This window comes from Protomyctophum bolini (genome assembly GCF_963924005.1).
Source record: "Protomyctophum bolini genome assembly, chromosome: 3".
Taxonomy (NCBI): domain Eukaryota; kingdom Metazoa; phylum Chordata; class Actinopteri; order Myctophiformes; family Myctophidae; genus Protomyctophum; species Protomyctophum bolini.
In genome coordinates this window covers 24,816,593-24,844,269 of record NC_137864.1, presented here as the reverse complement: position 1 = coordinate 24,844,269, position 27,677 = coordinate 24,816,593, and the positions used below count along the sequence as shown (strand labels likewise).

Sequence of the window (27,677 nt, the reverse complement as noted above, 5' to 3'; positions counted from 1 at the left end):
CTCTCAAACCCTGTTCAATGGATAGGAGAGAGTAAAGAGCATTGTGGAGAGATTTTGTGGGGAATGTTTTCAGTGTACTTTTAATGTAGTTATTAGTCATTAAGAAATTAGTATGAACATATTTTCTTTGCATTATGATACAGGACATGCCCAATTAGCAAAACCCAAACAAAGCTCTATTACTAACAACAATCCGGTAACTACTTTCTAATACATAATAAATAATAATCGAAAGGGGTACAAAAGGAGACTATGCTCTCTTCCTTTAGAGAGAAACAAAATGACATTCCCAGATACCTGTAGACATTGCAAGAGAAATGGGATCAAGTTCACAGAACAGTATTGTTTGTTGGTACGAGAGCACACAAAAGAAAGTCCTCTACTTGGTCTGCTAATTGAACCGGGTCTTCCCTGTGGAGGCCTTTGTCACGTGCTATTATATAAGTGTGCTAGCATCTATCATTTTGGTTGTTTGCAACGAAAAGTGTTTGTTTGTGTGAGGTCAACCTTGGCAGCCAATATTGGCCAAGCTTGCAGACATAATTGGGCAGGGAACCAAATGCCTGTACAGATTTGTGGGGGGTGCTATGCATGGTAAGATGCACCCGCGTTTTTAAATTAAATTAAATAAAGAATCCTCTGCAGGGTCTGCAGTAGGATTGTGTATGGCTCTGGAACAATCAATGACATGACAAATGAAATGCAGCTTGTTGACTTGAGCAGGTTTTCTCTCTACTTGTAACAGACGTGATCTTGCGTTGTTTTATGAAGTACCATAGACCAGGATCTCAGCAGTGAGTGGATTTATTCTGTACAAAAGACAACGAGGCAATCACTGCTCTGCTCTGACTTGTATACGTTTTCCACAATAGCATTTGTTGGAAATAAAGCAGATGCAGTACCATGAAAACACAGTATGTGTCTTAACAACTTTGGGTACATGTGTATCAATATATTACACAATTGTAAATGAAAATAATAAAATAATCTGCAGAGCAAAATAAACACAACCTACCGCTTTCAAAGCCAATATGAAATAGGAAGTGCGGTAGGTTACGTCATTCCCTTAAAAACCCATTTAGACCGGAGTAAAAAACATTCACTTTGAAAGAATATATATTCAAAGATTTGCGCCACATTTTTACGCGCCACTCGGTGGCGCGCTATGAGCTTGTAGATCTGCTATTTTTCAATAGCAAAATTATAACATAATGTTTAAAACACCAAAAGGGGTTCCCGCCCAAAATGGGTTAAAGGCCTGAACTCTTAAAGTCACAGAACACTGGATCACATTACAATATAATGCCTGGGCAAGTGGAAGCACTATTAATGTTACGTATGTTACATACACATAGGCCTCCATCAGTCACTATAGCTCCTGATTGAGCACCAGAAATGGACCTGATTGGACTTTGATGAATCAAATCAGATCACAATAGTTCAAACGGATCTTCACCACTTTTTATCCTCACTTATAAAGTAAATGTCCCGACCTTCCCCTTCTTCAGGGTGACTCCGGCGGGCCGTTTGCCTGCCAGGCCTCTGGAACCTGGGAGGTCCATGGCATTGTCAGCTTTGGTCCTCAGGGCTGCATCAAAGACAAGAAACCTTCCGTGTTCACTCGTGTATCAGCCTTCAGTGATTGGATTGAGAACAACATCAAGGAATTCATGTATAGTAATAATGGTACGACGTACTAATATACAGATATCGCCACAGTCATTCAGATTGTATGTTAATTGAATCAAACTTAACACGGCAAATCGGCAACCCTTGGTAAAACTGTAGTTCATGTGACATAAGCAATTTCAAAGCCATACCATGGGAAATAACGTAATATTGTAATGTAAATATGCTAAAGCTATGTTGTTAAAGCTAGATCATACTATAAAAGTCAAAACGGCTGTGTTCCAAATCAAAGCCTTTAGAAATATGCCTATGGCAACAAAACATTTTACAAATTGTAATTGTGTTTTAGCATGTTATTTTCATTGTTTGATTAAAAACGTCCTTTATTTATTTTTGTCTTACAGTATGCGTGTGTTAGCTTACTTACCTAGCTTGATAGACTACCAATAACATAACTGTTTTCCCCCTGAGCCTGAGGCTATAGTCACAAATAATTATGGTATTTTATATAGTACTTTTTGCATCTCATTTCAACCTGCTGATCAATTCTAGCTGCCACAGGGCATTTTAAATCCAATGAAATGTCACAATGCTGACAATATATTCATTAAATATAAGAATTCACAAATACACATCTAATTGTATATGTTTCACATCATTCATCTCTCTTAACTCCGTTGTCCTCGAGGCAAGGAGGCATGATGAAGCCTGGCACTGATTCAAAGTTTTGGGCTTTAACTACCCTCAGTCTACATCACATGACCTGGAAATGTAGCCAATGAGAGAGCTCAGCTCAGATTTCAGCCCAGGAGGAGAGAAGAGGAGGGGAATAGGGAGGGAAGGAGGGAGGCCTCTAATCTGTGTTTCATGGTTTGTGGTGAAGCAAGCAGCATAGTTACTAGTCTTGCCGGCTGGTGCTGCTGAGAACTACCTTCTTTTCTGACTTGGATTATCTGTGTTGTGTTTGTTGGATTTTTGGGGGCGTGGGGGTGTATAGATGGAAGTTTTACAGAGGAAATTGTTCCCTCACTTTGGGAAAAGTTTAAGTGTGTGGCCCAGGACAGAGTGAGAAGAAAGGACAGGAGTTTTCCCTTCATCTTTCCTCTTGCAGGAGTTTCTTCTGTGGAAGAATGGGGGCAGGAGCTCTGGCCATCTGTGTGAGTATAGTATACGCTGCAAAGCCTTGTGGTCTCAAACTGGCACTGGGATTAGCCATCCCATCTGTGCATAACAACTAAAGAATTCCTAACGGGAATGTCTATTAATTTTCATTCCATCCATGTCTCTCTCTCTGTCTCTCTCCTGTCATTATAGTGTGCGCGCATTTGTGTGTAACTGTGTCTCTGTGGCACTTGCATCCATATGGGCTCAGCCAGGAAGTGATTTCAAAATGTCTTCACTGCCTGGCTGCCAATTCTTCTGTGCTCCCCCCTTTTCCTCTTCTTCTGTATGCTCCCCCCTTTTCCTCTTGAGGCAAACAAGTCTTAAAACTAACATGTCCGCCCCCTCCAAAGTTATTTTTTATTAACAACCTTGTTCAGAAAACATGCCTACAGCTAGGGTTAGTACTCCTCAGAGAGAAAGCAATTTCTTCTCTCTTGAGTATTGTCCCTGTTCTGCTGGCAGCCTTTTCATACACTAGCTCGCTGGAGCCTACACACTCATGCAAGTTTTATGTTCTCTGTTTAAGTCAGTCCAGTCAGTATTTCTTTTGAAAACAAAGAGGATTAGTATTATTATCAATATCATTATTATTATTATTATTATTATCATCACCCTCAAAATGTGTTTTGTGAGTAGCCATATTTTTTTTACATCCATGTTTAGCAGTTAGTTGAACAGCTGATGCTTGTTGTGCTAGCCTGTACTGCTGACTGGTGTCAACCAGCCAGTTGCTTCAAATGGCCACCCACTGCCACCACTCAGAGGCAAGGGAGAAAAGACAGGGGGGTGGGGGTTTAGGCTACAGTAACAGGGCACATGCTAGGGCTTGTCATCCACATGAGTAAGTGGCAGAGGTTTACTTTGTGTGAAGAAAAGCATTATTTAACATAGCTTTTTATAAAGAATGTCTGAGCAGTGTAGGGTAAAACGTGCCCAAACAACTTCAGTAAACTTGAGTCTGACTGACACCTCGGTTCACAAGAGAGGAGAGAGTGAGTGAGTGACTATACCACAGACACACACACACACACACACACACACACACACACACACACACACACACACACACACACACACACACACACACACACACACACACTCACAAGCCATAGACACTTGACAATAGCTTTGTCCCATTGTGTCAGAGGTTAACAGTGTTGTGGGGGAGGAGAAGAGGATATGGGTTATTAGGCTAATCACCGAGTGTCCTGGTAAATGGCAGAGTAGAGATCATCAGCTACAAGTCACCGTCTGGGGCCATCAGTTTAGCTCAACATCAACAACAAGAGATAATTCCAAAAATCAGGCCCGGAAACTGCCTACATTTGCAAGTGCATTGCCGTTTGGAAAATAGAAACAGGTCCAAGCATGACATTGCCGTAAGGTCCGTAATACTGTAAATAAAGATATACTAATAAGATATGGATTGAGATTTAATAAAAGATAAAGCCCTATAGCAGCAATAGGGAGGAGATGAGCAGTGGTTCCCAAACTTTTCAGCTCAATAACTAAAAGAGAAATGTGATGTTTCCCCAGGACCCAAATTAGTGAAAACAGTAGATCAAGCTAACAATGCCCACACTTACTTATATACTTCTTAATTTATTTATCTATACATATTACATTTATGGAATGTATTTGCTTTGTTTATTTATTAAACGATTTGGTAAAAATCTGATTTATTTTCATGAAATACTTTAATTTGTTTAATGTATTTTTAGAAAATATTTTGAATGTATATTTTGAATGTAGGAAAGTTATAGTGTCCAAAAAGAAGGTCAGTGTTCTGTTCTGTGAGGTCACCAGCTAATCTCTCAAGTCAGATTCTGCTAACAGTAATTCCTTCGAGTGTTATGAAACATTGTGCATTATAATGCATTATCGACCCAGCCTTTAAGTAAAGTGTTGGTAGTTGTAATGTGCTGTTCCACTTACCGGTAGTTTATAATGAATTATGAACATTATTAAGTTATAATACTTCATAAACCTTGTTTTATGTTGTTAATTATAGACATTTATAACAAGTGTTATGTTGGGTTAAATGTGCATTATAATGCAGTATAAATGTGGTTGTACTTGTAACGCATTATAGACATTTTTACTATATCTGACATTCTTGGTCTTGAATGATTCTGAACAAATATGTATTGAGTAGGCCAATCAATTTCCTTCAGTCATTGGCTAGGCTATAGCTATATTTACACCCCCTCCCAAAACGTCTAAAAAGCTCAGTTCATACCAATGAAAGCCAGAGTACATACAGTATAGTCTGTAATTCCTTCAAGCAGTGGCACTACAAGAGGGGTCAACCACCCTGTTCAAATGAAATGCCTCATTATCATGTTGAAGTGTGTGAACAATTCGTTGGTGTGCGTTGGTGTGTTTGCTATGACCTGCCAGAGAGTGAATAGCTTCTACCACATGGTGTGCCAGTCCTACACAATTCAATGTAAATTAGAGTGTTTAAAAAAAAAAGATTATGGCCTTTTAGCCATAATTAAACCATGAGGTAGGTTTTAATTGACCTGCCAACATTATGTTCCCATTATCTCCAAGGACAAACCATTTTGTAACCTCTATAGCAATTTCAATTTAAACATTGATTGGCATAATGACATGTCAATCATGAAATGTGTTTGGTCATAGCGTACTGTACATGTGCTATTTCCAGATTTCAGTTATTTTTTAAATATAAATATATTAAATATTCATTAGCATCATCATCTTAATCATCATCAGAGTAGGTTATATGCTCTAACAAGGTCATCTCTGTATTATGTCCATTATTGCGACTGTAGGTCGCATTTACTATGAAAACCGGCAAAACCTGTCATGTCACACCTCCACATATGGTCATGCCTTGTGACATCACGCCTCCATGCCTTGTGCCATCACTCCTCCATCTCCATATATGGAGCTGACCTGTTCTGACATTCCATATATTGGTCCTTCCTCTTCGATGTCTCCCTTTTGACTGATACTTCAAACTCGAGATGGGCCCGCCCCAAAGTTATTAGTGAAGATGTGCCCGGCAGCCAACAGGCCCAAAACTTAAGGCCAATTAAGCCCTACCTGGGCCCTCTTCAAACCCTGTACACTCAAGACACATCCCCCGCTGCCACCCTTTATAGATTTCCATATATGGAGCTCCTGCTGATCTGTTCTGACATTCCTTATGTTGATCTGACCTCATCAAACCCTGTACTCAAGACACGCTCCATATAAGGCCAGTACAGAATTCATTCCATATGTTGATCTGACCCCCCATGCCAAAGTGCCAGCAGTCTGCCATCACCCAGGCGGATGCGTGCACTCTTACTGGTGTGTATTACTGTCTAGTCTAGTGGTTAGAGCATATATATGCCTTTCATGCAGAAGGTTGTGGGTTCGAACCCAGCCTGGGGTCGACATCAGCAAGGGCAGGCAGTCGCAACAGGTTCCCAATGCCAAATGAAATGGGTTCAGATCTGACCCAAGTCTCCTGAGTAGGCGTCCTGAAGCCTGTCCTGGATGGGGTATTCGAACGTAAAAACAAAATCCATGTGTATTACGGTCTAGGAAGTCATTATCATTTTCTATAAGCTCACATTGTGATCTTTGTTTATAGGCTATTTTCAACAAAGTAATTATAATAAGTGGTTAATGGATTTCCTGACACAGCAAAGCCATTGTGTCACTCCTGCCCACATTTATTAGAGACTGGGCCTTTCATTTCACTGTGCATGACCGCTTGCTCTGTCCTTTGAAGTGGAGCACTTTGGCATGCAGTACCTCAAAGAGCATGGAGCCTAATTATTTTTATTTCTTTTTTGTGCATTGGAAATACCAGATCTAGAAGCTCTCAACCCATTGTGAGTTTGTAGATCTGTTTGGTATGATGATAATTGGTCATCTCATCACTAATGCTCAATATAAGATGGCACAATTTCCATCTACTCAATCACATGGGGGTGTTTCAGGTAGGATGGTGCCAAACCCAATAAAGGTGCTTTTTTCCAGTGAGCATTAGAGGTAGGGTAAGTGATATCCTGTGTTAAATAGCTCTATATTCTGATACAAGGAAATAGAAATGCATGGTAAAGAAATACCACATATATAGTCAAATTTATGTCAAAAAGCTCATGTCACAACCATGAACGCTAACGTCCCTAATCTGAGGTGAACATTCTGTGAGAATAGCTGATATTAATATCTACAGTAACTTGGCTACTGTACGGGGAAAAAGGAGACCCTGCATGGGACCCCAGCTCCCCATGGATGACCTGTAGTGTAGATCATACTGTTGAACTTGAATCTTTCACTCTCAGTATCCTGCTTCTGTGTGTTTACTTTGTTTTTATTCCTTTTTACAGGTCAATACAGGCAGGCAGGCGATTCAGTCAAAACAGTTCATTTTTCTTTTTTTCCCTCCCCTGTACCCCCCCCCCCCCCCGTCCAGAGACAGCAAACAGATGCAAGGATTGAGTATGCACAAAATGTATATAGAGAAATAGGATAGCACACACATACACAGAATACAAAAAAACAGAAAAAAACCCAAAAGACAATAAAGGTACAAAGACTGTAATAGTAAAAAATATAAATAAAAAGTAAAAAGTAACCGCCACCAGCAATCGTAATCCCGGGAAGGAGGTATATTCCGGCCACATCGACCCCAGTCCCCACTAGGGTTAGAACCATAGAAGTTAGAACATAGGGTCTAGTTACCGGTGTATTCATCTGTCCCCTAAGGGAATGTGAAGTTTTCAGCTTATGAGATAAACGTAGACCAGGTTCGGTCAAACTTCTCTCGTTATACCTAATTCTCTCCAGCTTTAGCATAGACAGGACTTCTTGGATCCATTGGGCCACAGAGGGCGGTTTATCTGCCTTCCAAGTTCCAGTTCTTTAATCTCATGAGCCTTCGGGCCAGCAGTGAGGCACCGCGAAAGCAATCGCACTAGCTTCTCAACTGGCCCGAAGAGCTCAACTCTCTTGGTACCACCCCCAAGATGGCAGTATGGGGGTTGGGGCTTAGTGTCAAATCCCCCATTGATGAGAAAGTAGAAACATTCAAAGACTCCGGACCAGAAGTCTAAAAGTAATGGACAGGACCAGAACATGTGGCCGAGAGATGCTGAACTAGGGCAGTTGAAACGGGTCGTCGGGTAGGCTACATCTTAGCTAATTTTTCAGGGGAGTAGTGCAATATATGGAATACTTTAAATTGTATCAGATTTTGTCGTACGCAAAATGATGCAGATCGAGTTAATTATGGAGATACTTGAGCTCCAAATTTCCTCTGGAATTTCCACTCCAAGATCTAATTCCCATGCTAGCCTGTTGTTGTTCCAGGTAGGAGCACAAATGTCCTGTATTGTACTATACCATTTTGAGATTAGTCCCTTATCAGGGGGATCAATTTTGAGAATTGAGTATGTTAGGTCGTTCTGCGGGGGGTATGGGTAAGTTGGGAAATTTCCCATAATGAAACTGCGTATCCTGCTTCTGAACTGCAAACCTACTTAGTTTCATCATCTCCTGCTTTGTGAGAATCCTCTTTTGCTCTGTGAGAAAAACAAACAACAGTGTTCGGAGATAAAGACAACAGGTGGCAGTTTACTAGGGTAGCATATAGGCCAGATAAGATGACTAACAGCTGGTGAGCACACACACACACACACACACACACACACACACACACACACACACACACACACACACACGCACACAAACTCTCTCTCGAAACGGGGACACATGCACACTATATACTGTACAGTGAGCACTGTGAGCATTACATTCCGCCGATTCCGGGCTTACAATATTTTTTCACTGGGACCCAATTTTCACCGGTTGGTTCTTTTTGGTTAATTATGAATTGAGTCGGCAAAACTATGCCTATAGTGACCTATGTTTATAGGATCAATATAAGTAAATTAAGTTATGATATAACCCTTCCACAGTATCATATTTCATATTTTCTGTTTTTGGCATTTTGTCCTATATAATGCCTCATTTGCATATTTAAAATTTAAAAATGTGTAATACAATAACATTTATTGTATTACACATTTTTTAAATTTAAATGACAATGATTTATTGAATAAATCATTGTCTTCGTGTATGTAAGTAATCAACTGGGGAAGTTTCATGGAGATAACAATCTAATAGTATGGTTTTGCACACAATAACATTCCAATTTTGGAGCTCTAGGCTCATGGACTAAGAACCAAAAAGAACTGAACCGGTACCATTGGGAACCAACCGGTGGAAAAGGGGTCTGAGTGGAAATGACCACGGTTACTAATTAGCACACGCTTGTTTCATAGCTTTAAAGTAGTTGTGCTCTTGGGACAATCTTCAAACATATCTAGGCCCTGCACGGACCTTAAATTTATGATGCACATGCAGCACCATAAAATAAGCGTCATTGTTTGCTCAGTGAATGTATAGGTCTTTATTGATAGGCAATAATTCCATGGTGTGTGGGTGCATATAGGCTACTGAAAAATAACTGGGAGGCAACAGTTTAGTTTATCCCTTCTACTGTATGTGTTTGGGGTTATGTGTTCAAATGTGTGCTCAAACTAAATTCTGTGTTCATTTAACTTTGAGAACATAAATTTGATATTGGACCGTACTGTCCATTTTACACGCACGCACGCACGCGCACACACACACACACACACACACACACACACACACACACACACACACACACACACACACACACACACACACATACAGTTAAATGAACACATTTTACTGTGCATTTGTGCATGCCCGTTGTGTATTTATTCAAACATCATTTCAGATCCTGTCTTTGTGTGCGTATCACCTTGGCCCTCCCTCCAAAGGTGTTGCATGGTAACCAGATACTCAACATAGCAACAGATACACAGGGAGGCCCGCCCACACCGATAGCCCACACACTTCCCTCTCCACTCTCTGTGCGTGAGTGTGAGGGGGTCAGAAACCGGATGTGTGCCGGTCAGTGTGAGGATCATGTAGTTCCCTAAAGTAGAGTCTCCTCTAAAATGCACCACTTCCAGAGCAGGTGTCCCGGTGTGTCTCTCTGCCCAACCATGCCATTTGTAGCGCTGCCTCCACCTCCGGCGCCCCGACCAGTGCCAGTGGTTGACTGCTTTTCTCTCATCTGCTCTGCCCTGCAGCACAACCAGACAGCTGTGCAGGTCAAGGAGGACATGAAGAAGATGGCTCGGCTGCCCATTCTGAGGCCCAGGGCTACGGCGGCGTCCGCCGTGGAGAGCAAAGGGAGCAGGCTGTTTGGAGTGTCCCTGCTGGAGCTGCGCGAGCTGGGCTTGGTGGAGGATGGCGTTCCCCTGGTGTTGAGGAATATGGTGGAGCACCTCCGCCGACATGGTGAGGAAACAGTGTGCAGGGAGTAGGAGCCATGGAATCTTCAGTACCAAGTACCATGCTTAGGAACAGAACACATGGCTTCTAATGGAAATATAAAATGGAATGGGGAATCGAAACCTGTGACCTTTAGGCATTCACATTTTTTTATTTATTCTTTCGTGCATTCATTCATGTCTTCTTTTTGAGAGGCAGCTCCTCCAATACATGGTGTCATGTTCTATTTTAGAACAATCTGAACTTTTGAAGATTAGACCTACGACTACGTCATAATTATGGAAGTTTGTCTATGGAATTTGTAGTGTTTGTTTAGAGCACTTCTGACGCAAATCGTTTGGACCAGCCTGGACTTTAAAGGACCACTTCACCACTTTTCAACCTATCTTCATATAACTGGTCCTCAATAATGATCATGATAAAATAACACAATTTTTCCTCCTATGTCCTAGTGTGTGTAACTTTAAACACAAACTTTGTCCTAACACAAACATTAAATGCATTTGATAATGAATGGACATTTTAGAGTGTTTGTGTAACACAAACATTGCGTAACAAAAACATTGAAGACGAAGGTGATGACGCAAATTCTGATTGGCCAGAATGAGATGATGTATGATGTACAGTATGATGATAAGAGCGCCCCTCACTTCACACGGGTGTGATTCTTTCTACTCAGTCTGTGTCTCATAGGAGGGCTGTGGGCAGTTCAGAAACCCGCCCATCAGTGACATCGATGGGGAATCCAAGCTAAAAGAAACTGCAGGCTTTATATTCCTGAAAAGTTGCAATGCGAAAATGGAAGCCATCGTTCTCACGATAATAAAAATCTAAATACTAATTTTGTTTAAAAAGAATCAGCCTAATAATGATGTCACTGGTGGACGGGTTTCTGAACTGCCCACAGCCCTCCTATGAGACGCAGACTGAGTAGGAAAAAAAAGGTGGTATTTTATCATGAACATTAGTGAGGCCCTATGAAGACCTATGAAGATCGGTTGAAAAGTGGTTAAGTGGTCCTTTAATGTTTGTTTGGGGTACTTATGACATAAATCGTTTGCGAGCCCAGTCAGTCTATGGACTTTAATGTTTGTTTAGGGCACTAAATGACAACGTCATGTGGCCAATATACATGTAACATATGTTTGTTTTAAGGATTCCCACCCAGGGCGTCATGTGTGGGGTGGTATGCCTCCCCCACCATTCTTGGTGTTTTTTGGGGCCATGCTTGGTCATGTAGCAATCAAGTCTATGGACCCCCCCATCTATGGATCCCCCTGTGGATTTGTCAATTCTCTAAAGTAAAGTGGGTGACAAGCTCCCAGACTCAGTCCAATTGGTAGTTCTGGATATGAGTGTAGATATCTAGAGGCTTTATGTCCTTTCTACTTTGTTGTTGGTAATGTTGATGATCTGGGAAATGGTACCATAGGCCTACTGTGAATATGACTGCTGTGTTATCACATCACATCGTTGGCCAAAGTAAAATGACAAAAAAAAACAAGTGATTAAAAAAACACTAAATATATAATGTATTCTGTAACATTAATCTTGCCATTATCTTTGATGTCTTTGTACATGACTAGAAATAATGAATAATGATATCATTACCGGTAATAAAAATACGGTAGTCTACTATACTGACCATTTTGATCCCTTTTCGTACTTCTCCTATTTGGCCACTAGATGTCAGTGCAGGACTATGACGTTTGTTTCTTTCATGACGTGTGTGTTTGTTATTTTCAGATCAGTCTGTCTCATTAATATGGTGGTGTTTCCTTGTTATTCGGCTTTCCACGAAAGAGATAAGGCTACTGACACTGTGAAATAGATCGGGTGGTGAAAGGGAGATACAGTAGCCAGTAGGTCAAGCTGAGCTCTGGCCCATTCTCAAGGCAGAGCTACAAGTGTAGTATCTGTTCTTATCAGTTTAATCTGATATGGCCCCTATATGGGGACTAAATATTAAACGGATTTTTTGACTCAAGAGTTGAAAAAGGGGCTTGCTCCGTTCACTCCAAAAAAGGGGGAGAAGAGAAAAAAAAGAAGAGGTAGGCTAGGCCTACAGTAGCTTAGTTACCCTAGTAGGCTGTACGTGTCAGTGCAATGAGTGCATCTGTGCATGTGCTTGTGTGCGTGCACGAAAACACGCTGGCAGCAGTACAGTGCAGGGGGATTTCCAACCATGGCATGGGCATGATATGATTGTCAGCGCCTAGGATTCATGGTCATCTCCTGGTATTAAATTATCTCTGATTCCCATGAAGGAATGAGAGTCGAGAGTCCAAGTTAATATGAGCTCAGAACCACTCGTTATTATGCTATGTAGGTATAGGGGCTGTGAATGGGTAAGTAGTTAGCCCCTCCATTTTTGATTGCACAAACTTTAGCATTAATTAGTCTATTTTATTTCTAAACTTGGTGCTAGTTTATTGCCATGTCAATTAATGTTTCTAGGAAAGTAATATATCCAACAAACTTAGGCTACTGATCACTGCAGAAGTTTAAGGAATCAAACATGGAGCTGGAACATGATTTGAATTTGAATCAATACAAAACACAAATAGGCCTACATATAATAAACAATACACAGTATAATCCCCATTGTTCATATGTGTATGTAATTGCAACTCATTAAAAAGCAAGGGATTACATGTTACATTTGTACACATTTTTGAAACTCAGTGGCATCATAGCCTATCCTATGTTCACGGAATTATTATTATTTTGTCTGAAAGGCTATTTGCATGCTTGGATGTGGCAATAAATAAATGTTGTTTTTCACCAAATGACAAGAGAGACACCAAGTCTGACATATGTCCTCTGTGACCTCTCCCCCTCAGCCATGCAGCAGGAGGGCCTGTTCAGGGTGAACGGGAATGTACGCGCAGTGGAGAGCCTGAAACGGCGGCTGGAGAGCAGTGAAGACACAGATGTCCTTTCCCAAGCCGACGCGTGTACTGTGGCCAGCTTGCTCAAACAGTACCTCAGGGAGCTTCCGGGTGGCCTGGTGGATTCCGAGGTTCAGCACGCACTGATAAAGCTGCATCAAGGTACTGCAAGAGATACAGTTACAGTCACTACTGACTACTCACTATCAAGTCTTATTACGCAGCTTGATTGAATGATTCATTCTGATTGGTCGCTGAATTTGGTGGTGTGTTATTTCTTGAGAACAGACCGCTCCGCGGTTCCGCTCTATAACAGACCGCTGCCTAATCGTAGCACCTGGCTGCGCTGCTTGAATTTTATGTTCAATGGTTTGGTGGCTGAGCCAGGCATTGTTGCATGCAGATATGCCACCCGCCTACCCGGAAATGTAGTCTCTGGGTTATTTGACTTGTTTCTAACGCTTATTATGTTACTCTTTGGGTATATTTGTACATTTCCACCTTCAGTCGATGAGTGAAAAGGCTGGGGTGATCGGTTTATTTTTCAAATGCAGTTCTTATATGAAGAGATCTAAAATCCCCCTATGGTGATTTCAATGCAAATAAAAAATACATGAACCTGGGGACTGACGCCCTCTTCCGAAAGTGACGTCAGGACTTCGGTGCTCTATGCTTACCGTATGCGAGGTGTGAGGTTGCATTTCCACACTCACTTGGTAAACCTGTTATGCAAAGTAGCCATTTGGGGTTCCCATTTACTTTGCTCATGAATCGAGAGGGACACACGTTCTAGCGTGCACATCCATACCGTACCTGTGTGTGCGCGGGTAAAAGTTCTATTGGTGTGGTGTCCTGTGTAGCTACCAAAACACCACTGACTATGTATCAGAATATGAGTGTGTATCATGGTACAAAGTGGAAGCAAATGTAGATTAAATAGTAGTGGATCAAGAACTGAACCGTGTGGGAGCCCACAGCAAATATTGACATGGACATCTTCAGATTTAATATTTCAAAGAGCCACAGAGGAAGGCTTGCCTTATGAAGCCAACCAGTTAAGGACATGTCCACTGTCCAGGTCAACAAGGTCTAGGTCTAGTCTTATGTCACGGTCATCAATATCAAAGGCTCTCTTAACAAATTGCAGGATTTTTTTTTGTGATATATAGTTGTAACTATATATCACCTATATATATTTGAGTTATACATCATTATAACTCAAACAAATACCTTTACTCAACTGTTGGCCATACGCACCCAGTGTGTGTGTGTGTGTGTGTGTGTGTGTGTGTGTGTGTGTGTGTGTGTGTGTGTGTGCGTGTGTGCGAGCACCACTGTATATGTTTTGCGTGTGGGTGCATACATACCGTAATATATGGACGATTATGGATCAGTGCATATCAGCAACTGTGGAGGGTTAGCTTGGCATGCAGTGTGTGTGACTGTGTGTGACTGTGTGTGTGTGTGAGAGCACCACTGTATTTTGCGTGTGGGTGCATACATAATGTATGGACGATTATGGATCAGTGCAGTTTTAAACAGAACCATTGTAATGGTCAAGGATGTGTCATCAACGGATGGCGTTGGTTTCTACAGTCTACAGCACCGGTTCTCAAGGTGGGGCCCAGGGACCCTCAGGGTTGATTTGGGGTAAAGGAATAAATAAGTCCTTCCTCTTTCTCAGTCACTCTTTGATCTCCATATGGGGTAGCAGTGATTGGCCCTGATAGCCTCCAGTACATGCACTTCGACCACATCCTCCACCACCGTCCAGTACAGCCCCGACCCCAATGGCGTTCTCTCCATTCATTGACTGTTAATCAAGGTTGAGTTAATTTAGCTTGTCCCAAGCTGGGCAATTCATTTTACAGCAGATAATTAACGCTCTAAAAAACACATTACAAACAGTAAAACATGCATAGACAACAACAGACTAGACTCAGAGCCAACTAGAGCCAAAGTGCACCACGTTTAACTACAACTTTACTGTCCCAGATTCATAATCCAGATTGTTCACATTCTGTTCATGTAATTTGGCAGCACATTAAGTGAACGTCATGTTCTGTAGCAATATTTAATTATAATGTGGGGGTAAAGTGAGGCACTAACTGTAAAACTTCAAGGATATAAAAGGTAAAGTGAGTTCTTTGGCCACAATAGTGTCTGTGCTTGTTCTCATTATTGGGTTCAATTTGGGTAATGTTTACACGGTCCATCTTGACTCATGTTGTTGCTTTGGTGTCACAGTTAAAGTTAATGAATAGATGTATCTGTTTTTTAGGGCTTTTGGCCAAAAGATGCATTAGAAGAACTGAAGAAGATTTATTATGCTTGTAAGGAGGCATTTGTTAGGCGAGTATTATGATACATTTTCTTCTTTATTTCACTTGCATTAATTAGTATGGTAATTTCTTCCCTTTTTTAATCTAGAAATGACCAACTTTGCCGCTTTTTAAAATAAATTGATTTATGGATGGAGATGCATTGACGGATGAATGGGTGAAATATATTGGTGGATAGACGAATGGCTTGAGCTTTTGCCAGATGAACATTTGATATAGCGGCAATATAAATCCTTTGTGCACCATGTGCATGAAGTGGGTGCCAACTGGTGCAATAATGATGAAATGATTCCACACTGCCCGTTCGCGCAGATATACTGGAGTGGATCACATGCACGCGCGCTATGTTGGTTATGTAACTGTGATGTTCCAAGCAGTTGACCAATTTGGCGGCTTACTTAACCACATTAACCCTGGGATCCCCATTTAGTTTTGGGCATGTCATTATAGGCAGAAATGTTCAAAAAATAGCGGCTCTACAGCTCTACAAGCTGACAACACGTACAGTAAGTACAGTAGAGAGCGTAAGCTGTTCTCTCGGTATCATATTCTGCAGGTTGGTATGCAGTGGTGGAAAGTAACTACCGGTAAGTATATTTACTTGAGTACTGTTACTGTACTTAACCCATTTAGACCTGACCTCAACATTTTAAATGATTTTTCGAAAGTAGCAGACCTACAAGCTCGTAGCGCGCCACTCGGAGCTTGTAGATCTTGACTATTTCAAGTCCATTTTCTACTATTTTCTACTCCACCACATCTCAGAAGCAAATATTGTAGTTTTTACTCTACTAATTATTTGACAGATTTAGTTACAAGTTACTTTTCAGTTTTAGATTAGATTTCCTTATTGCAACTATTAGACTTCATATTGCAACTATTAAAATCTCCTGAAACAGTTATGATTTGCCGTGAAGCCCTATAAGAACAATATTATAGTCACAGTACACAATAAAATGCTGAGTGGGGAACCCAAATACCATACAAGAGAATCAGCCTGCTACTCTCCTTTATATTGCTATAGATCTCTGGGAAGTAGATGCCTATAGCAATACACCCTCGGTGTGATTAAAATAGAAATTTACTTTTATCTATCAGAATCAGAATCATCATCATTGATCTATGCCAGGGGCGGGCTAATGCATAGATTCTATAGATTCTATGCATTAGCCGTAATAAGAATGGCATGTGAATATCTAATAACAGAGCTGTTCTCAATGTGTGAATCTCGTTTGTGTCTGAGCTTAGGCATGGCTGAGGCATGGTAACGCCCCGCCTGCCTGTGATTGGTTTACTGACACTGCCCGTCTTGGCTGTCCTCCACAGCTTGGCACGTGCGACAGAATGCAGCCTTGTAACTAACTTGTACGTTTTATTTTTGTAGAAGAGGCAAACTAATATTGTTTATGCCGTTTGCTTTGATTGAATAATTGATTTGAACACGTATGTTGTACTATGATGCACCTGATGAGCTCAGTGAAGCTTTTACCCCTACCCCACTCGATACCAAGTTCTGATTATCTAAGGGATTGTATTATCTAGTCCTATAGGACTAGATAATACAATCCCTTAGGTAATAAGCTCAAATACAATATTTGCTGCCAAGGCAATATATTGCCTTTAAAGAAGGGATCATTATTCTGATTAACTACACACTAAAGACGGAGATGTTTTTTAATTTTATAAGCAATAATGTTTTACTTCAGCTGGAATTGACTTCAAAGTTCAAGAAGAATCAAGTATAATCAAGAGGGATTCTTATGTCATTTCTTATTTCTTATTTCATTCTGTAAAATTCCCCCGGAATCTTAAGTGTTAAGACAGTTATGACATCTTTAGAATCCATGTCAAAAGATTACTTACCTACATGTATCTCAAGAGGTTTAGAAAGTTGTGGATATGTTTTGTGTATTTTGCTAAACATTTGATGCAGCTAGTTTTAATGTTCCATATACATGTAAACATGCACAGTCGCTCAGACACAGTCACATACACAGACACTGTCAGGATCAGTAACCAGGTCTCTGACCAGTGAATGATGGCATCAACATGTTTTCAAGATGCGTGTGCTTTGCTTACCACAACTCCTGTTCCTGGATACATGTGGATCAAGTCATCATGCCATTGACAAAATAACTGGACTGCAACACTGACCTTTCATATACTCACTAGTTCAAGGACTGACCACTTCGTCTCCACATTGACTCGCATACAGCACAGTACCACTACTACCTTGACCTGTGTCGCCCCATACACTGGGCATAATGTTGATGTAATGCTGAATGCATATATTGTTAATGACCAAAACGGTTACTTTTCAGGAAATGCGGGGGGGGGGGGGGGGGGGGGGGGGATTTGTCCCAATGCATCCAATGTAGTTATTTAGGCACAAGCCCTTGTCAATTAAATATTTATAATTTATAATACCCACAAACAGACGTAACCACTTTCAACCTGGATGTTTTTTGGTTTCAATATAGGCAAAGATCATCACCATACCTTCACACAAACAAATACAATAGGGCATTATTGTATGAAAATGAATGAAATATGGAGATACAACAGCCATGGCTGTTGTCGTAGGCAGGCAAGCCTTTGTTTCTCCCTTGATTGTGTGTGTGTGTAATCGTAGTAGCACTGTGCCCATCTAATCTACTGTGTGCGTGCGTGCGTGTGTGCGTGCACGTCAAATTGCTGTAATGGTAGCAGCACTGTGCCCATCTAATCTACTGTGTGCGTGTGTGCGTGCACGTCAAATTTCTGTAATGGTAGTAGCACTGTGCCCATCTAATCTACTCCCTTGTGTTGGTGTGTTCCTCCAGAGAACGGTGAGGGCGGTTCCTGGGCGGACATGAGGGGACTGCTGCAGCAGCTTCCAGATGTGCACTACAGCCTGCTGCACTTCCTCTGCCACTTCCTCACCCAGGTGGAGAGCCAGCACAAGGACAACCGCATGACCGCACATAACCTGGCTACTGTCTTTGGACCCAACGTCTTCCAGTCAGTCTGTCTTTTAATTCATTATTTTTACTAGTCCTTACCCGTTGTATGATAACACACACCCCCCCCCCCCCCACCCTCCATAAATATTGTTTACCGTTTGTTTTAACTTGTATAATATGTTTGTGTTTTTTGCACACACACACACACACACACACACACACACACACACACACACACACACACACACACACACACACACACACACACACACACACACACACACACACACACACACACACACACACACACACACACACACAGCGAATTATGTACAGTGTGGGTGATGTGATGTAATAGATCACATTACTGATTGGGAGGGAATTGTCCTGTCTCGCTATAGCGCACGTAGACTACGCTCTCGCAAACATAGCAGATTTATCCCCCAAAAAGCATGTTTCTGCAATAAACGTCAAATTCCGCATTTGTGGCGCCCCCTATGGATACAAATGGAATTGCTTTGGGCTCTCCGTTGATTAAACCACCCTCGACATGTGAATGGAATTTGGGCTGGATTGGACATTCCGTTCGTGATATGTGTCATTTTTTTATGAAAGAGGCCATTCCCACAGGACCATGTCTGGCCTGATGTGGTCGCTGCAATGTTCTGCGCAAATTTGAGCTGTGTCCCTAGGTCGACCTTGAGCTGCCAGTCCTGAGCTGTTGCAAGCAGCTCCCCTGCTTGACTCAGGCAAGCAGCCCTCCTGCATGACTTACCTAAAAAATGAACAAGAAAGGATTCAACTGTGCAGTGTGGCAGGCATACAGTAGGAAGGATAGAGACGAGAGAGAAGGTGGGATTTGATCCCAGGTCAGCTGCAGCACATACAGGTATGCAGGTATATAGTGGTTGTGGTTGTGTCACTAGTTACCTTGTGAAGGTTTTTCATGAAGTAATAACACTACAGTTGAATTCACGTTACTGTTTCACGGACACTGCAAAGTGTTATCTTGATTGTAATTGACAGGCACGTTATAGACCTGTTCAGTTGTTATGTTATTGCATGACATAGCTAGCACTCCTGGAAAAGGATTGGCTAGGTATAGAAATCCTGACCATGACCTTTCCGGAGTGTTTGTAGCTGGGGAGCTGACAGAGAAAGAGAATTTGTCTGACTCAACTAAAGATAGCCACAAGTAGTCACAACAACTTGGATGCTGTCTCCTCTCACCCCCATAATAACTCATCTACCCAATTCCCTGTATGACAGGGCTCGCCGAAAGTTCACCTATTTTCACAGAGTGTGAAATCAGGTCACTATGGTCGATATTTTAGTTACATTATTTATCAGATAATACAAATGTCAATCTTGTATCACTCATCTTGTACCACCATTCATTAAGACTTTATATCTTAAATTGTTCCTATAGCCTAACTGCAAATTAGTTTTATACAGGACAGAAGAGAATCATATAGGCATTCCATTGAAGTTTGGACTAATTAGAAGTGTGATGTTTTAGACAATGTTTACATTGTATCTGGATCCACAAATACAAATCTACATAGTTTTCTTATTTGTTATTTCTCTTTGTGTCGTGTATCCACAGTCCACACCTGTGTGCCACTGCCCATCATTACCTTTCTCCACCTTTTATCACCTTTTTTATTGTGTGTATGTGCTTATCATACTTATCACTATAAGCCTATAACCCTCGTGATAGTTTACAATGTCTTATGGTTTTATTCTCCAGTACATTTGCACATTTGAGGAATTTGACTTGTTTTTCACTTGCGAGTATTTTTCACTTGCGTGACGCACTCTGTCAGTAGTACTATTTACATTTCTCTATTGTCTGTTTCTCTCTGTATGTCTGTCTGCATTTCCCTCCCTCTTATTGACACACTCTCTCCCGCTCTCTATCTTTCCTTTCTCCATTGTAAAATAGCAGGCCAACAGGTGGTGCTGCAGTTCACTTAGTAAGGCTGGAAGCATTGTTGCTCAGCAATTTACAGGCTTTTCAAACATTACCACTGCAATCCCTTGTAAATGTCCCTTTAGCCTGAAATCTTATTAGACTAAAATAAATTGTTAGAATTCTTACTAGAGAAATTGTACAGCAGTGACCCGTGCTACCCCCACATATGGTTATATTCCTACATGGTATCTCAGCTGGCCAGTACAAACTTGTCAACTTCCATTTTCGTCCACTGAGCTACTCCTTTCAGAACCGGGGTCAAGTGCCTTGCTTTTGTGTCCATGTGTGTCTGATGTGTGTGGTTGCCTGTGGTTAGGAGTGCACTGTAAATGTGTACCGTGGTTGTGAAGATGTTTGGTGTATTGTTCTTTGAAATTGTCTTTATTATATATTTTTTATTTATTTGATATCATGATGCTGTAACACCTTAATTTCTTAGCAGTTTTTGGGTGAGGTGAAAATTTCCAACCAATGGAAGCATTCAAACTGGCAGAAGATTGAGATATATAATTCTTCAACATTTTCACAGAAAGAAAACCTAAACAAAAAATCATGAACCATAAATTACAGTCCAAATTACTGGTCATACAGATTGGTCATTATTCATATAGGCCTCCTACAGTCCTCACCATGTTTGTGGTCAGTGGGCCATGGGTCATGGGTCATGTTATGGTCATATTTGTACGCTTTGCTGCTTATGCACTTAGACTGGCATCTCCAGTAATATACCTTGCTGGGCAGTAGTAAGACAAGGCCATAGATGACCACAATGTACAGTATGTTCTCTTTATTGTGTGTGTGTGTGTGTGTGTGTGTGTGTGTGTGTGTGTGTGTGTGTGTGTGTGTGTGTGTGTGTGTGTGTGTGTGTGTGTGTGTGTGTGTGTGTGTGTGTGTGTGTGTGTGTGTTTCGATAGGATAGTTTAGCTGTTATTTTTAGGATTATAATTACTGTAGGTTAAAGGTGCTGCGTCTGGGAGGTGTAGGTGTAACATTTATGCCCACATATTCACCCACTGTATGTGAATGTGTGTTTTGGATCTTCCGCAGAGCATCTGGCTTTTGCCAACAACCACTCTGCATTAGCAATTGCAACTGCTGTTGCAAGAGGGACAAACTCCTGTTTGTCCCTCTGGATGTAGTCTCGCGTTACCAGACTGTTGCCTCTCGCAATTTCCAAATGCTTTCATCATACAGTCTGGAGCAACGGAAGAGCTGTCATGAGTAAACTATAAAGTGTGTAGTGTATCTGAATGAAGCTGCATGTATCACAATGTCTTGTTCAGTAGCAAAACTGCGCTAGGTGGCATTGTCCCTGCTTTGACAAACTGTCTTGCTTGTGGAAATGTCCACTTGTTTGGTGAGAGTCAACATCTTCAGCCAGAGGGAAATGGGGATCATCATGAATGCTTAATCATTCTAACTGCTTAACAAAAACAATGGGTAGCAATTTATATTAACTATTCACTAATAAGCATTTGTAAAGCATTATTCATACATTACTAAGCAGTATTAAGTACAGTTATAAATGTTTCAACTATACACTATTTAGCATTAGTAAAATACTTAATTGTGAATTAATCATTAATATAGCATTATTCATATGTTACTAAGCATTAGTAAACAGTTATAAGTGTGTATTGCCAATAACTATATTGATAACTTATTCCTTAATGTGCTTAATGACTGTATTCTCATAATTTGTAAATGATAGATTCACCATTAAATAAGTATTGTATACATTTACAAAGCAGCTATTTAGGAGTTGTTAATGGTTCATAAGATCATTTAGAAAGTTAGAGAAATTATATACAAACTATTTGAATGTATATTTATTGTTTGTTTTCGTACAGAAAAAGAATGGGTGTATTTAAAGGATTTCATATTTTCATTCATCAACGGCGTCAACTCCGCGGGTGCGCAGGAGCCGAAGCACCCACTGCAAAATAATAAGCCAATAATAATAAGTTGCGGGGCGGGTGGGCACCTTAAAATATATAGGCTACTCTAAGGTGGGCACCCACTGTCGTTATAGGAACCTTCCGCCACTGTTTTATATGCATCAAGTAGGAGTGCAGACTGTTCATGCTGCATTCATTTGAGATGGTGCATTGCCCCTGTTGCCCTCAGGTCGTCGGCTGAGGGTGCCCACTACAAAGACTAATCGGTTCAAACTATCCTTTGACCCGGCTGCTATTCAACTGCTGAACAGCAGATAGCACTTTATTCCTGCCTCTTTGCACATACTGCCCACTAATTTACTTTTGCTGACTTTGCTACTATTTGAATGTCATGAATTCTCTGTCTCTAGTGCCCTGTTCTTAGATCTTAGTCTTGTATTGAATGTTGTTGTTGTGTGTATTTTTTTCTTTTTCTTTTTTAAGTAAATTTTATTCAAAGAGTATGACATATGACATTTTCACAGACAGAGAATATGACTCTTCGTTTTTTTACATTTTCTCCCACAACTCCTTTCCCAGTCGTCCCCACCCACCCACCATCTTTCCCCACGAGGCCAGACATACAAACAACATATAAACACATAAACACAGGTATAAAACCAATAGGTTGAGTACAAAACAATACACACTACATACAGTATATACACAGGTATAAAACCAATAGGTAGACAAGATACTAAAATACAAAGAAAGGGATCATATGGTTATGATTAATAAACAACTTCAATGGGGGGTAAAATTAAGGGTAATAATAATAGTTAAATAAAATAAAACAAAACATAAAATAAAACAAAGTATAAAAATAAAAATAAAAAACACAAGAAAGTTGTGTGTATTTCTACTATGATCTGGCTGCAAACCAATTTCCCGCAAGGGACAATAAAGCTAACCTTGAACCTTGAACCTTGATTGACCTTCTCATAAAATGATGTCCATATAAAAGACTAAAAGTAAATGGTAATAAATAGTAAAAAGTAAAAAGTCTGATTTATTGTACAATATGGAGCGATGTTCAATTATTTATTATTTTAACTTTAATACATATATTTTCTGTTTTTTCTATATCCTGTTATCAGTGTGCCTCCAGGTTTCGAAGCAATGATGGACCAGAACATCTGTAACAAGATTATGACCAAATTTATTCAGAACTACAGCAGTATCTTTGAGAACCACTCGGACAAAGAGCTGACAACTCTCATCATTGTTAAGGTATGTGCATCGGACAATTACCAATATTGGTCAATCATTTTGGTTTGTCTCTAAATACCTGTACACCACAAAAGGTGTATAGTGTATTCAATGTTTTTCCTATTAAATAATTAGTTTTTTTGTGTGGTCAGGTTTTAATACTGAACAAAGTCATGCTACTTCCCTTCTGAAGAATGTTGTCACAAAACCATCTCAACCAGGCTAGGCTGGCTAGTACCCACTACCCAGAACTGTGTATGTCGTGGGTTGCAGCCATCAGAACCCAAGGGCTGCCGGGGAGAGACGAGTAGATTTTGACTTTTACTACTAGCACTCAAGCACAATGTCAGCGATACAGGGCGATAGTCGTTCAGGTCAGCTGGGGAGGCGTTCGTCGGTATATGGGGATAATGGTGGCACTCTTGAAGCAAGTGGGGACCACAAACTGGGCAGGAGAGCGATTGAATATGGTCATGGACACTGGTGCCAGGAGATCAGCACTGCTATCGATGACCCACCCGGAGATCCCTTCTGGTCCGGGCTGGGATGAAACGTGTCTTGAGGACATGTGATACAGCATTTCTGATGACGGGGATCTGCACGACTGTAACGAGATGACCAGGGATAAATTTGGAGGGAGGCGGACCTGGTCTCGTCTGCCTTCAGCTCACGCCGTCTTTTTTACAACCTCAGACGCGGGGGTCAGGGGAAAGTGTCTGGTTCTTGGAGTATATATTAATAGAGACGGCACCGCTTGCATTAATTTGCTCAAAAGCACATGAGGCGATTTCACTCCTCCTTCCGGGTAGGAACAGAGTGCATTCTGGGATCGATTGCCCCAATAACATCGCGCTGGCCGTTTGCGCGCGTTCACGTATGAAACATTTGTTCACGTGTCATAGGCCCAATAACATGAACGTGCGCAATTCGGCCACTATGTCCATTTCGCCTCAGGGTTTCCTCTGGGTGCCATCTCTATTAATATATACTCTAAGATCTGGTTACCCTGGAGGACACCATGCTTGCCAGGCGAAAAACTTCACTCCAGAATTTTGCATTAGTGAGCAGTCACTGTAAAGTGAGCACATGTACACTGTGGCGACTGCACATGTGGGTGCCATGGTAACAATGTGTCAAAATCTGACTAATTATAGAGGGAACGCCAACTGAGTGGCAAAATGACTTTCTGGCCTTGACAGCTCATACATCCAAACAGAAAAGTCCTATCTGATTGCATTAAACAACGTTAAACTCACTTTGCCACTCGCATTATGCATGCACAATATAATAATCCTCTATCGCACGGACCGGCTGACAGTTCATAAAATTTGGCGGACCGGCATGGCTGAGCGTGGGGGGGTGGGGGTACGTCACGGCCGGTGCGCATCATCGTACCAAAACACGGAAGACCTCAAGGCCTCAAGTAGCCTGCTATTATTATATCACAACATAATGTTATAATTGTTATATCATTGTCATTGACCATATCATTGATCCTGGTGGCGCACGGTTATAGATTCACTGTCGGGAAAACTTGGCATTCCCTTCTCACATACCAGTGGGACATGTCCCGCGTCCCAGCACAGGTACACGTACCAGTGGTTGGGAACCTCTGCTCTATAGTACATGTAGCTCTAATATCAGTGAGACTTTGTTAATAATTATTGTCTCCACCAGGCCGAAGGCATGGGGAGAGATTATGTTTTGCACTCTGTCCGTACGTCCGTGTGTCCGTCCGTCCGTCCGTCTTTGAACAGCTAATCTACGGCACTGTTAACCCGGTCGATGCCAAATTTTGCACACACACTCCCTGGATGCCAACGATGAACCTCTGCCCCAAAATTTCCAGAACGGCCTGTTATAGCGCCACCTGGAGGCCGACTTTTGATTTTTATATTTTTTATATTACTCCTCCAGATTCTCCGCAAATCGTTTCACACTATCTCTATAGTTATGTGTTCAAAATGGATCTGTCCGATATTTCATATTCCATCCTAATTGGCTAACATTGGCATTTCAAAGTTTGCAGGATTGGCCCTTTTGAAACTAAAAGCCTCAAATCATGAACGCAGCGTGCAATTTATGTTAAATCTTTCACAGACTTTCCTACTAGGCTGAGGAATAATTCCCACCCTTCCCACCCTGGCCTGTTATAGCGCCACCAACAGGTGGACTTTTGGAAAACACATTTTTGGAACAAAATGCCTCAAATCATCCAATTGCCAACAATGGTGTAAGAACAAATGGCACCCTTTTCACATTGGCCTATAGCGCCTGTCTGTCTGTCTGTGTGTGTCTGTGTGTGTGTGCGCGGGGCTGCGCATGTGCATGCATGCGTGGTGTGCATGCATGCGTGTGCTGTGTCATGGATTTCTGGGATGGCACAGATACCTGAGACCTCTGCTGACCTATGGGAAACTATTCAATCAAAGTTGCTGTCTTCTTCAGATCATCTTACACACAAACAAACCTGCACATGTGCATGTACAGTACAGTATACACAAATACGTACATACGGTACACATGCATGGTCAAATGCATGGGACTTCTATCTCTGCGCTTCACACACATCTGTAGTGGTGGACAATAGTAGTTATTAAAGCAAGTTCTCCAGTACTTTAACTCAAGTGCAAATTAAGAGGTTTGACCAGGAGTATCCATACCGGTGTTCAGTACATTGCACACAACCACCACAACACCTTCTACCACGCTTCGATAAAAAGCATGTGCACACTAAACTCACTTGTGAAGGCCTCTATCTTGCAGGGAGTGCCTGTCGGCAAATACTAGTGTATGATCACTGCTGCTACTGTAATAAAAATCTGTTTCGGACTGGGGAGGAGGTCAGGCATGTCCTGTATGAACGTGTTTGACCGCAGGTGTAGGGGAGTATATTGATAGTGGAGGTCATCTGTTCTAAAACGTGTTGTTGTAATGGTCCACAAGTACATGTTGTTAAACGTAAGCTAGTAAACAGTAGTAATGAATATAATGGTTCACGTCGCCAGGGTTATTGTGTTGAACAGAATGTTCAGGTTTTGGTATGCAGCATTGGCCTGGATATTTCATGGGTGATCTGATCTCTCTTCCTCCCACTGGCCACTGCCCTCCGTCCCTACTCTCTCCCTCTCCCTTCCTCCTTCTTCGTGATTGATCAGCTTGTTGAGGTTCAGTACCCAGCATTCTCTCTCTCTCTCGCAATTCAATTCAAAGGTCTTTATTGTGAAATGTAGCTCAGTTTCCACTTCATTTTGTTTGTAGTGGGTGCATCGTCTGTCTTCTCTGGGGAGACGGGTCTGCATATCACAGCCTTTCTCCCCCCCCCCCCCTCTCTCTCTCTCTCTGGGGAGACGGGTCTGCATATCACAGCCTTTCTCCCCCCCCCCCCCCCCCCCCCCTCTCTCTCTCTCTGGGGAGACGGGTCTGCATATCACAGCCTTTCTCCCCCCCCCCCCCCCCCCCCTCTCTCTCTCTCTGGGGAGACAGGTCTGCATATCACAGCCTTTCTCCCCCCCCCCCTCTCTCTCTCTCGCAAATAGTCATAATTCCTTGCAACAAAATAGTTTAAAGGTCAACCGCACCAAAGCAACTCCTTGCAACTGCCATTGGTTGCAAGTAGTTGCATGGTGCAAATAATTGCATGGTGAATCAATGGTGTGGAGTGGGATTAAAGTTTAGTTTTGAAAAAGCTGCATTTCCTTCACATTGATATTTGTGTTGGTATCAATGGTTGAGTAATACAGTATTTGCAGTGATGAGGCATACAGTATTTCATATCATGTGATTTGAGCATGGCTAGAAAGAAACTGACTACTGCTGAACTTACTTTAAATAATATCATCTTTAAACGGAAGCTCCAATTGTAGGAGCGGCAACAAGGTAACAGAGAGGACCCTGGCCTGGTGGCCTATATAGCAGGGCTTGTTGCTCCCTAAGGCTGCAACATGTGAGATTATAATACAGTCGATGGACTGCCTGTGTGAATGGCATAATTGTCCTATACTATCTCTATTCACAGGAAGCAAACGTGACAGAGATGGACACAATGAACTCATCAGGCGGCACACCTTCAATGACACCGACACCAGTTCCCAGGAAGAAGAAGGTGTGTGTGAGTTTGATCACACATGTATCCGTGCGTGTACACACACACACACACACACACACACACACACGCACGCACGCACGCACGCGCACACACACACACACACACACACACAGTGCCCCACACA

The 27,677-nt window shown here is 41.6% G+C and overlaps 2 protein-coding genes across 7 annotated transcripts in view; both read left to right on the top strand.

The window, feature by feature from the left end:
• Nucleotides 1-2,067, top strand: part of LOC308312360 (ovochymase-2) — a gene marked incomplete at its 5' end in the record, with an annotated part of 28,239 nt that extends 26,172 nt beyond the window's left edge. Inside the window, 2 exon segments of the mRNA XM_080758965.1 lie at nt 1,509-1,651; nt 1,653-2,067. Coding sequence (XP_080615091.1) covers nt 1,509-1,651; nt 1,653-1,743 — 234 coding nt within the window. The 3' untranslated portion in view covers nt 1,744-2,067.
• Nucleotides 2,068-2,379: 312 nt separating this feature from the next.
• Nucleotides 2,380-27,677, top strand: part of fam13a (family with sequence similarity 13 member A) — an 87,662-nt gene continuing 62,364 nt past the window's right edge. For 2 of the 6 annotated variants that reach the window (XM_080756393.1, XM_080756392.1), the window contains exons 1-6: nt 2,380-2,786; nt 9,945-10,155; nt 12,993-13,202; nt 18,205-18,382; nt 23,334-23,466; nt 27,464-27,556. In XM_080756393.1, coding sequence (XP_080612519.1) covers nt 2,760-2,786; nt 9,945-10,155; nt 12,993-13,202; nt 18,205-18,382; nt 23,334-23,466; nt 27,464-27,556 — 852 coding nt within the window. In that variant the 5' untranslated portion in view covers nt 2,380-2,759. Of the gene's footprint in view, nt 2,787-9,944; nt 10,156-12,992; nt 13,203-16,648; nt 16,748-18,204; nt 18,383-23,333; nt 23,467-27,463; nt 27,557-27,677 lie in introns of those variants that run through there. The other 4 variants (XM_080756394.1, XM_080756395.1, XM_080756396.1 and 1 more) reach the window with 4 other exon arrangements.